Source organism: Manis javanica, chromosome 5 (assembly GCF_040802235.1).
Source record: "Manis javanica isolate MJ-LG chromosome 5, MJ_LKY, whole genome shotgun sequence".
Taxonomy (NCBI): domain Eukaryota; kingdom Metazoa; phylum Chordata; class Mammalia; order Pholidota; family Manidae; genus Manis; species Manis javanica.
The window spans coordinates 171,459,245-171,472,181 of record NC_133160.1 but is presented as its reverse complement, the minus strand read 5'-3'; the positions used below and the strand labels follow the sequence as shown (position 1 = coordinate 171,472,181).

At 40.1% G+C, this 12,937-nt stretch overlaps 1 protein-coding gene across 9 annotated transcripts in view; it reads right to left on the bottom strand.

Moving 5' to 3' along the window:
* The window catches only part of ADD1 (adducin 1), a 64,980-nt gene that overhangs the window by 38,720 nt on the left and 13,323 nt on the right, over positions 1–12,937 (bottom strand). For all 9 annotated transcript variants that reach the window (XM_036992262.2, XM_036992277.2, XM_036992269.2 and 6 more), the window contains exon 2: positions 2,324–2,538. In XM_036992262.2, the coding sequence (XP_036848157.2) occupies positions 2,324–2,518 (195 nt within the window). In that variant the 5' untranslated portion in view covers positions 2,519–2,538. The remainder of the gene's footprint in view (positions 1–2,323; positions 2,539–12,937) is intronic.

The window sequence follows — 12,937 nt, the reverse complement described above, 5'->3', positions numbered from 1 at the left end:
CACACCCTCACCTCAGCTCCCTGACTGCATCTCTCCAGTGACCCTGACACCCAACTCACTTCGGCCGCCCATTTCCAAAGTCATGTTCTCATGAACCTGTGCCCCTCTTTAACCTCAAAGCCAAACGTGCTCTCTGAACATGCCCTCCCAGAAGCCAACTCACCTTTTATTCAATGCTATAGGGACCCTAACATCTTTCACCCTCCCTTACCTACCCTGTGTCCTGACCTTCCTCATCCAGTAGAGACCCTTGGTTTAACATTATAATCAGTCCCTTGCTTACACCTTCAACTCTACCATTTCATCTGGCAAAATCCCAACCCTGTTTAAATACAACCCTCACCCCCCCTGCTCATACTGTGGGACGTGGCTGGAGGAGAACCACGCTGCACTGCCTCACTGCTCAAGCCAGAACCGCTGATCTGAGCACACCCTTCGTCCCACCCCAGCAGCCATCTGGGCTTTCCCTGCCCCTCCCTTGCCCCCTCCTCACACCTGTCTCTCCTCAAGCCCCCACAATGCCTGTGCTCAGCCACAGCCCTACTCGCCCTTTCACTGAGACACACCATTACCTACAGAAACTTTGACAAGCTCCTCTTATGCCCACCCAGCTTCCAGCACCTGTGCCCACAGGGTGAGCCTTCCCACTCCTCACTGTGGTCCAGCCACCTCCTGAAAGCAAGGAACCAGCACAGTCCAGGCTTTACCAGTCTGTGCCCTCAAGTCCCCTCCTCCGGGATCCCACAGTGTGCTCAGGTCACAGCATCTCATGGTTACTGTACATGGGTCGGGATGTCCCACATCATGGCATCCCCATGGGCCAGCACAGTGCCTGGCACACAGGTGCGCTGTTTTGTATCTTTACTCCATCTTTAGTGATTTTACTTAGGTTCTTGTTGCTTTTATGTAGGAAAACTGCACAAACCAGAAATCTGGCTGTTGTCCTCTTTTTTTCTCACCTCCTCACCACCCACCACACCAGCAAGTCCTATTCATCCTGCCTTCAAAATGAAACTCCAGTGAGTCTCCCTCTCCACCTCAACCTCCCCCACTCTGCCCAAGCCACATCACCTCATTTGGAAGACTGTTTTCCCTTTTGCCCCACATGATGCTCTCTACATAAAACCAAGAATGAGTTCTGTAGAAACGGAATCGTGTCATTCCTGTCCGCAGCCCTCCAATGACTCTCTATTGTCCTCCAAAAGCAAAACAAACTTCTGATCTGAGCTTACACAGCTTCCAGGACCTGCTCCCCATCCCTCCCACCACACTGCACTCTCTCCCTGTGGCCTTGCTCAAACCACACTGCTGCTCTGTGACTCTCCAAGCCCACCCAGCTCACCCTGCCCCTGGAATGTCATGGAGCTTCTCCCCTGATCCCCGCATTGTCGGCTCCTTATCATCATTCAGAGTCTGGATTAAAGCCTCCCCACCAGAGGGACCTGTTCTAACCAGACAACCTCACCTGAGCCATCCTCCTGCTTCCTGCACTGCATGTCTGTTTGCTGCTCACTGTTTATCCCCTTTACCTAGCACGTAAAGCCTGAGACTAGATCTGGGTGCTTACATGAGTTATACATATGTCAGAATTCATCCAACTGTGCACTTTAGATTTATGTAGTTTACTGTAATTTCTACCTCAGTGATATGTGAATAATGACAACCAACCAAACCAGTAAAACCTACAAAAGAGGGGTTGTATGTCTTTTCCACTGCTAAATCCCCAGTTCCTACAGCACAAGAGAGACAATCAGCTTGAAGAAACAATTTCAAGGAATATCTGCTAAATGACATCCAAAAATACTAACAAACTATGACAAGAAAAGATTAGATGGAAACAAAGCATGAAGTGCACACAGGGCAGCACATTAGCAGGAGGAAACCAAAGGGTCAGCCCCAGTCTGCCTAAAGGTGCAAGCAGAAGACATTTAGTTGGGCATGACTGTGGTCCAAAACGCTGGCGGGAGCTATTAGGTGCTGTTCATTCTGTTTATAAGGCCTGCTAAGTACCCGGCACCAAGCTAAGTTTTCTGGAGGAAACACTATTTCTAAATGGTCGCATATATAAAGAACTCTCTGCAGAAGCGGTGAAAGAGTTAAAAAGGAGAAAAAGGCACCTTCCTTCCTTTATGATACTGAAGATTTTTCATTTATTTTGTATAATAACTTGAACTACACTGGATTCTTTCAACAGTCATATATGTATATACAAGGCACTGATGGCCTCTGTTAAAATACACTGGCAACCACACATACAACAGAGCATAAGAGCTGAGGTACTGGAGGCAGGAAGATGACAGTCATGCAGAAAAAAAGCTCTTACAGGACTTTGCAGAATCATGGACACCCTCTTTTTTTGCTCCATCATATTGAAGTCCTGGCGAAGGTCTGGTGCCATGTTCCTCTCTCGCAAATATTCTGGGTTGTTCTCATCCACCCTGTCAAAGTACCTCTCTTTGTGAGGGGCTGTGGTCGGGGGTGGTGAGGTCACCACTGCGGCCTGAGTACCACCATTCATTGCAGAATCTTTCTAGGTTCCTAGAGAATCAAAACAAAAGAAAGTCTTGTTTTTGAATCAGTGTCCAACAGCATTTCATGATGAGCATGTCAGCCTGCTATGTACACTCTTCAGCATGAGGATGCTCTGACTGACCAGACAGAGCCATGAGTGGAAGGCGCTACTGTGGCCTTGACACGTGACTGAGCAGCGGTTTCCCAGCCTTCCACTGACCAGTGGTATTTTTTGTCCTTGCCATTGTTCTGCCACAGACAGAACTAACAAAGTTATTGTGTCCTCTGACAAACTGAAAAAGAACTAGATATTAAAATCTCGACCACGAAGTAGTTCTGACCACACACACGGGATCTGCTAAGAGCAGCTCAGTTCACGTCTAGAGAAATTCGGTTCTTCCAGAGGAGCATCAGCAGTGATTCTGCAAAGGGTCACCCAGACATATCACTAGGACAGAAGGTGCTCACACATCTGCACTCACACAAATGGGAAATGCCAACCTCGCCTTTTTTGGCTCAGAGAACAGCAGCAGCTACAGAAAATGTCAACAGGCCCTGGTTCATGAATAACCCAAAAATATGCCCAAGTGGCTCAAATGTAAAAGTCTGCTACTATGGCTTTTTACTTCACATTCTTTCTAATCCCCCTCTTACTTGAAAGGATGTTCAAACACACTAAATTACATTCAACTTAAACTACTACATTTCTAAATAGCATCTTTACTGATCAAACAAATAGTTCCAACTTCTATTGTTTCTATAAAACACTGAATGAAGTTTTAACAATATATATGCGGTATTTACTAAGCATCTGTTATGTCCAGTCATAAACAAAAATTAATCAGACGTTGTCTTCACTTTCTAGCAGGGGAGACAAATCACTGAGAAAAGCAGAGGTCTTGATTTTGGAAGTCACCAGAACACAGATGGTTGTTCAGGCCAGGAGTGGAGAGGAAACCAGCCAGCAGAGAATGTAACTGGGAAGAGGGAGCAGAAAAAGCAGCCAGAAGGGTTCCCAACAGAGAGTCAAGTATGTAAATACAAATCTTTTGAAATAAATTATGAACAAGAAGGAAAGAACAATGAGACAAGATGAGAAGTAGTCTCAGAAGTCAAAGGCAGACAATTTTTATGGTGAGTGAACAACAGTTCCTCAAGCCACACAGGATAAGCAAGGGGGGATTTAAAAGAGTTTATTAAATTAGCAGCTAAAAAGTAACTGGTGCCCCTTCCTTACACTATGCACACAAATTCATTCCAAATGGAACACAGACCTAAAAGTAACAGTAAAAACTATAAAATTTTCAGAAGAAAACAATGGAATAAAGCTACAACAGCTTGGGTTAGGCAAAGTTTTATATGACACCAGAAGGACATGCAACAAAATGAAAAAAGAAAAACTGGACTCCCCTAAATCAGACTTCCTCAAACTGAAAAGCGTTGGTGATTCAAAAGATATGTAAGACAGCTACATGTAAGAGAATGAAACTGGATCATTGTCTAATCCCACACACAAAAGTAAATTCAAAATGGATCAAAGATCTGAATCTAAGTCATGAAACCTTAAAACTCTTAGAAAAAAACATAGGCAAAAATCTCTCAGACATAAACATGAGTGACTACTTCATGAACATGCCTCCCCAGGCAAGGGAAACAAAAGCAAAAATGAACAAGTGGGACTATATCAAGCTGAAAAGCTTCTGTACTCCAAAGGACACCATCAATAGAACAAAAAGGTACCCTACAGTATGGGAGAATATATTCGTAAATGACAGATCCGATAAAGGCTTGACATCCAAAATATATAAAGAGCTCACACACCTCAACAAACAAAAAGCAAATAATCCAATTAAAAAATGGGCAGAGAAGCTGAACAGACAGTTCTCCAAAGAAGAAATTCAGATGGCCAACAGACACATGAAAAGATGCTCCACACTGCTAGTTATCAGGGAAATGCAAATTAAAACCACAATGAGGTATCACCTCACACCAGTAAGGATCACCACCATCCAAAAGACAAACAACAACAAATGTTTGCAATACAGAGGTCCCTCAAAATGCTCAAAATAGACTTACCATTTGACCCAGGAATTCCACTTCTAGGAATTTACCCTCAGGATGCAGCACTCGAGTTTGAAAAAGACAGATGCACCCCTATGTTTATCACAGCACTATTTACAATAGCCAAGAAATGGAAGCAACCTAAGTGTCCATCAGTAGATGAATGGATAAAGAAGCGGTGGTACATATACACAATGGAGTATTATTCAGCCATAAGAAGAAAACAAATCCTACCATTTGCAACAACATGGATGGAGCTGGAGGGTATTATGCTCAGTGAAATACACCAAGTGGAGAAAGACAAATACCAAATGATTTCACTCATCTGTGGAGTATAAGAACAAAAGAAAAACTGAAAGAACAAAACAGCAGCAGAATCACAGAACCCAAGAATGGACTAACAGTTACCAAAGGGAAAGAGACTGGGGAGAATGGGAGGGTAGGGAGGGATAAGGGCAGGGAAGAAGAAAGGAGGTAATATGATTAGCATGTATAATGTGGGGGGTGGGGGAAAGGGGAGGGCTTTGCAACAGAGAAAACAAGTAGTGATTCTACAACATCTTACTATGCTGATGGACAGTGACTGTAATGGGGTTTGTGGGGGGGGGACTTGGGATAGGGGAGAGCCCAGTAAACATAATGTTCTTCATGTAATTGTAGATTAATGATAACAAAATTTAAAAAAAAAACAAAAAAAAATGCATACAAAAAAAAAGATATGTAAGAAAGTGCAAAGACAATCCACAGAAGGGAAGAAAATATTTCCAAATCACATATCTGAGAAGATTTACATCCAGAATATATAAAGAACTCTTACAACTCAATGATTAAAATAGCAATTAAAAAACAATGCAAAAAAATAGCAATTAAAATAGCAATGAAAAATCATCAAGTGACCTCAGGGCATGCCACATGGAGCAGAAGAATTACCCAGTTTGTGCCCTGCCTACATTCCTGATCCACAAAATCATGAGATATGAATAATAAAATAATTATCTTTAAGCTGCAAATTCCTGGGATGGTTCGTTATGCTGCAACAGATAACTGAATACAGTTAAGGATAATAAAAAGGAGAATGACAGTAGCGGAAACTGTGTGCCACGCGTTCTTCTTACTGTATTTGACCTTCTCAACTCTCCTACTTGTCAACATACTACTATTTTCCTCACTTTAAAGATGAGGGAACTTACATCACTCAGCTAGGAAGTAACAGTGCTGGGATTCAAACACTGGCCAAACTGGCTGCAAAGTTTTTGTTCGCCACCTCGAAGCCATATTATAAATGGTTATGGTGACAGTGGGTGGCAGCCCAAGTGGTGTGTTGGGGGGGGAACAATGTCCCCAGAGGGATACAGAATCAAGGGCATCCTTGCCTTGAACAGCAGGACACAGCTTGGAAATCTGGGGATGGCATTGTTAGTTTTTTAATATGCATATGAACCATCTGGGAATCATGTTAAGGTACAAATGCAGATTCACTGGGCCTAAGAGTCTGCATGTCTCATGTGCTCCCAAGGGATACCAATGCTACTGAACCAGGACCACAACTTGAATAGCAAGATTTTAAAGGATAGCTTGTGTATACAAAAAGTATTTTGTGGTACCAACAGCCAAGAATCAGTGGAAGAAAAAGATCAATTTGGATACTGCTCTACTGAAACTTAAAGAGATGACAGAAATAACAGCATGCTCAAAGTGACACTACTTCAAGGACTTAAAGACAAAGCACGAAAACAACTGGGGACTAAAGTTGACATGGAGTAAATGAACCAATGCTCTAAATATAGTCTTTACAACTTAGTCTTCTCTAAACGTGTCCTTCAAAATTTTAGTTTAGTCCGTAGTTTTCACCAAGTCTGTTCAAAAGAATGACCCAATGAACAAGACAATAAATGGTTGTCAGACATACCCTCATTAGGTGTAAATGAAACTACACATTCTGAGCCAATGTTAAAAATGTCCTATTTCAATATTAAAAAAAAAGACAAAAGGACAAAGTGTTATGGGTTATCTATTACTAAATGATCTCCAACTGTTAAGCCATTTTCATCAGTAAGAAAGGACACAGAGGAACAATTTAGAGGCAACTATATCAGTATCCTAGTTCCCAGAAGTGACTGAAAGAAAAGAATCTTTAAACAACAACATGTTAAATATAAGGCAGAGAGTATTCTCTTTATAACAAATTGCCATGCAAATGGGGTAAGATGATGACTGCAGACCAGACATGTGTGCATTCCATTCCTTCAATAAGGAAACCTATAAACTTAAGTCAAAATCAAAGTACACATATTCTCAGCCCAAAAATCAAGAAATAAAAGTAATTCCACTTTTAAAGTGCAAAACCTGTACTTGGGTTTTTTCATTACCTTAAGTTTGAAAAAATGTGTTAAGACAACCAATTTTTCTAGGAACATCTTTACAAAGAAGTCATTACTTGATACAAAATTTGTAAAATGAAATGAAAAATACACATGTAAAAACAATTTCTAGCAACATTCCTAAGAGTAACTTAAAGTAACTTTAAAAGCAGGAACAATGTCTAACAATACGTGAACGGATGTAACATAAATATTAAAATCTACTCAAAGGAATTTATGAAACTATGGAGATTCTTTAGCATAATACAGATTACACATTATAAAATCTTTATGGGAGAAGCTAAAATCTCCTACTATATAACATTATCAATACTGAAATTATAATTGTTAGGCTGAAAAAAGGAAAAACAAGGACATGCAAACAGAACAGAGAGATGCCATAGGGGGAGAACAGACCAGACCCCAAAGTTCGTGCTGTATATGGAAAGGGGACAGCTCTCCCTGAATTCCATCCTGATGTGCCAACTAAGACCCAGATATCAGCCTCCTCCCTCTTAGAAAGAAAAAAGTTTCTAGTTGACTATTATGTCACCTTTAGCTAATCATACCTCTCAACACCCCTCTAAGATAGCTTGCCCACTCCTCCCCCTCCTAATAACTTATAAGCGCCCCATCTCCCTAACCGGGTGTGACTTCTCTGGCCTCTAACAAGAAGGCCACAGAACCTCACCGGGGGTATTTAAATAAATTACCTGGCCCTTTGTTGCCTCTCTTTGCCTACTTATTTCAGCAAGCATTTATCTTACAATGATCACACACAGACAAGAAGTAATAAACTGTATTGAAAGTTTAATAAGTACATTAAAGAGAAGTATGGATTAATGTTTATCTCAATATTCTATAAAGGTGCTATAATTTCACGCAAGTAAAATTTTAAGATTTTACTAGTTTTAGTATGGTGATACCTGAATCAGTGACTCTCAGGAAACAATATTTTCGAATAAACAAACATACACATCCAAAAGAACCAGAGAGTCTGGATGAACCGTGCACAAGCTCGGCCTGCCCTTGTGACATCCTGCGCTCCCCCCACATCACTACACTCTGTGTAATTACCACTCACTGCCCTCACAACAGCCTCCTACTAGTTTCTCTACTTCCTGTCTCCCAACAACTCCCACGACAATCCACTAGGCCAAGGAAAGTTTCAAAATGTACGTCACTCAGAACATTAAAGATGGCAGCATGAGAGGTCAGACAGAGGGCTCCTCCCAAAACCACATATAATACGAAAATACACTTGAAACTAACGCAGGAGGGGAGCGAAAATGGCAGCGTGAGTTGTTCAGTGGAAATCTCCTCCCAAAAACATAAATATTTTTGAAAATACAACAAATACAACTATTCCTAAAGGAGACACCCGTGGATACAGTACAACAGCCAGGCCACATCTACATCTGCGAGAACCCAGCATCACACGAAGGGGGTAAGATACTGCTAAACAACCAGCTCTAGAAATCCACACTGGGAGCACAGATACATGGTGCACTGGAAAACTGGGGGGGGGGGGGGGAATGGTCACTCAGACCACGGAGGCACACAGAAATCCCAACAGAAGGGACCCAAGGAGGACAACACTAAGACACATAATAATTAAAATGGCAAAGATCAAGGACAAGGACAGAGTACCGAAGGCAGCCAGAAAGAGAAAAAAGGTCACCTACAAAGGAAAACCCATCAGGCTATCATCAGACCTTCTCAACAGAAACCTTACAGACCAGAAGAGAATAGCATGATATACTTAATGTAATGAAACAGAAGGGCCTTGAACAAAGAATACTGTACCCAGCACAATTACCATTTAAATATGAAGGAGGGATTAAACAATTCCCAGACAAGCAAAAGTTGAGGGAATTTGCCTCCCACAAACCACCTCTGCAGGGCATTTTAGAGGGACTGCTCTAGATGGGAGCACTCCTAAGGCTAAATAGATGTCACCAGAGAAAATAAAATCACAGCAAAGAAAGCAGACCAACCAAATACGAACTAAAGGCAAAAAATAAAATCAACTACCCACAAAAGCAGTCAAAGGAAACACAAAAGAGCACAGAATAAAACAACCAACATATGAATAATGGAGGAGGAGGAATAAGAAAGGAGAGAAATAAAGAATCACCAGACAGTGTTTATAAGCTTAATAAGAGAGTTAACTTAGAAAGTAAGATAGTAAAAAAGCTAACCTTGAACCTTTAGTAACCACGAACCTAAAGCCTGCAATGGCAATAAGTACAAATCTTTCGATAATCACCCTAAATGTAAATGGACTGAATGTACCAATCAAAAGACACAGAGTGATAGAATGGATAAAAAAGCAAGACCCATCTATATGCTGCTTACAAGAGACTCACCTCAAACCCAAAGACATGCACAGACTAAAAGTCAAGGGATGGAAAAACATATTTCAGGCAAACAACAGTGAGAAGAAAGCCGGGATTGCAGTACTAACATCAGACAAAATAGACTTCAAAACAAAGAAAGTTAACAAGAGATAAAGAAGGATACTACATAAATAAAGGGCTCAGTCCAACAAGAGGATATAACCATTCTAATTATATATGCACCCAACACAGGAGCACCAGCATATGTGAAACAAATACTAACAGAACTAAAGAGGGAAATAGACTGCAATGCATTCATTTTAGGAGACTTCAACACACCACTCACCCCAAAGGAAAGATCCACCAGGCAGAAAATAAGTAAGGACACAGAGGCACAGAACAACACACTAGAACAGATGGACCTAATAGACATCTATAGAACTCTACATCCAAAAGCAACAGGATATACATTCTTCTCAAGTGCACATGGAACATTCTCCAGAATAGACCACATACTAGCCCACAAAAAGAGCCTCAGTAAATTCCAAAAGATTGAAATTCTACCAACCAACTTCTCAGACCACAAAGGTATAAAGCTAGAAATAAATTGTACAAAGAAAGCAAAAAGGCTCACAAACACATGGAGGCTTAACAACATGCTCCTAAATAATCAATGGATCAACAAACAAATTAAAATAGAGATCAAAAAACCGAAAGTTTCTGTGATGACTGCCCTTGTACTGTTCACCATGTAAGAATTTATTCACTATGTAAGAATTCGTTCACCATGTAAGAACTTGTTCGTTATGCTTCAGAAGATTGGAGACTGACGAGAATTAGACTTGAGATGGATTAATGATTGTACATTGAGCATTGACCCCCCTATACAGAATTTTATTGTTGTTAACAACCATTTGATCAATAAATATGAGAGATGCCCTCTCAAAAAAAAAAAAAATAGAGATCAAGCAATATATGGAAACAAATCACAACAACACAAAGCCTCAACTTCTCTGGGATGCAGCGAAAGCAGTTTTAAGAGGAAAGTATATAGCAATCTAGGCATATTTAAAGAAGGAAGAACAATCCCAAATGAATAGCCTAACATCACAATTACTGAAATTGGAAAAGAAGAACAAATAGGGCCTAAAGTCAGCAGAAGGAGGGACATAATAAAGATCAGAGAAGAAATAAATAAAATTGAGAAGAATAGAATAGAAAAAAATCAATGAAACCAACTGCTGGTTCTTTGAGAAAATAAACAAAATAGATAAGCCTCTAGCCAGACTTATTAAGAGAAAAAGAGAATCAACTACCATCAACAGAATCAGAAATGAGAAAGGAAAGATCACAACGGATCCCACAGAAATACGAAGAATTATTAGAGACTATGAAAACCTATATGCTAACAAGCTGGAAAACCTAGAAGAAATGGACAACTTCCTAGAAAAATACAACTTTCCAAGACTGACCAAGGAAGAAACACAAAATCTAAACAGACCAATCACCAGAAAAGAAACTGAAGCAGAAATCAAAAAACTATGCAAGAACAAAACCTCCAGGGCTAGATGGATTTACCTCAGAATTTTATCAGACATAGAGAAGACATAATATCCGTTCTCCTTAAAGTTTTTCGAAAATAGAAGATGAGGGATTACTCCAAAACTCATTCTATGAAGCCAACATCACCCTAATACCAAAACCAGGCAAAGACCCCACCAAAAAAGAAAACTACACACCAATATCCCTGATGAACGTAGATGCAAAAATACTCAACAAATATTAGCAAACCGAATTCAAAAATACATCAAAAGGATCATACACAATGACCAAGTGGGATTCATCCCAGGGATGCAAGGATGGTACAACATTCAAAAATCCATCAACATCATCCACCACATCAACAGAAAGAAAGACAAAAACCACATGATCATCTCCATAGCTGCTAAAAGAGTATTCGACAAAATGAAACATCTATTCATGATAAAAACTCTCAACAAAATGGACATAGAGGGCAAGTACCTCAACATAATAAAGGCCATATATGTTAAACCCACAGCCAACATCATACTGAACAGTGAGAAGCTGAAAGCTTTTCCTCTGAGATCGGGAACAAGACAGGGATGCCCACTCTCCCCACTGTTATTCAACATAGTACTGGAGGTCCTGGCCACAGCAATTGGACAAAACAAAGAAATACAAGGAACCCAGATTGGTAAAGAAGAAGTTAAATTGTCACTATTTGCAGATGACATGATATTGTACATAAAAAACCCTAAAGACTCCACTCCAAAATTACTAGAACTAATATCAGAATTCAGCAAAGTTGCAGGATACAAAATTAACACACAGAAATGTGTGCCTTTCCTATATACTAACAATGAACTAATAGAAAGAGAAATCAGGAAAACAATTCCATTCACAATAGCATCAAAAAGAATAAAATACCTAGGAATAAACCTAACCTAGGAAGTGAAAAGACCTATACCCTGAAAACTGTAAGACACTCTTAAGATAAATTAAAGAGGTCACTAACAAATGGAAACTCATCCCATGCTCCTGGCGAGGAAGAATTAATACTGTCAAAATGGCCATCCTGCCCAAAACAATATACAAATTCGATGCAATCCTTATCAAATTACCAACAGCATTCTTCAATGAACTGGAACAAATAGTTCTAAAATTCATATAGAAACACCAAAGACCCCAAACAGCCAAAGCAATCCTGAGAAGGAAGAATAAAGTAGGGGGGATCTCACTCCCCAACTTCAAGCTCTACTACAAAGCCACAGTAATCAAGACAATTTGGTACTGGCACAAGAACAGAGCCACAGACCAATGGAACAGAATAGAGACTCCAAACATTAACCCAAACATATATGGTCAACTAATATTCGATAAAGGAGCCATGTACATACAATGGAGAAATAACAGTCTCTTCAACAGATGTGCTCACAAAACTGGACAGCTACATGTAAGAGAATGAAACTGGATCACTGTCTAACCCCATACACAAAAGTAAATTCAAAATGGATCAAAGACCTGAATGTAAGTCATGAAACCTTAAAACTCTTAGAAAAAAACATAGGCAAAAATCTCTTAGACATAAACATGAGTGACATCTTCTTGAACATATCTCCCCGGGCAAGGGAAACAAAAGCAAAAATGAACAAGTGGGACTATATCAAGCTGAAAAGCTTCTGTACAGCAAAGGACACCATGAACAGAACAAAAAAGTATCCTACAGTATGGGAGAATATATTCATAAATGACACATCCGATAAAGGGTTGACATCTAAAATAGATAAAGAACTCATGCACCTCAACAAACAAAAAGCAAATAAGCCAATTAAAAAATGGGCAGAGGACCTGAACAGACACCTCTCCAAAGAAGAAATTTAGATGGCCAATAGGCACGTGAAAAGATGCTCCACATCACTAATTATCAGAGAAATGCAAATTAAAACCATAATGAGATATCATCTCATACCAGTTAGGATGGCCACCATCCAAAAAGACAAACAACAACAAATGTTGCTGAGGTTGTGGAGAAAGGGGAACCCTCCTACACTGCTGGTGGGAATGTAAACTAGTTCAATCATTGTGGAAAGCAGTATGGAGGTTCCTCAAAAAACTAAAAACAGAAATACCATTTGACCCAGGAAT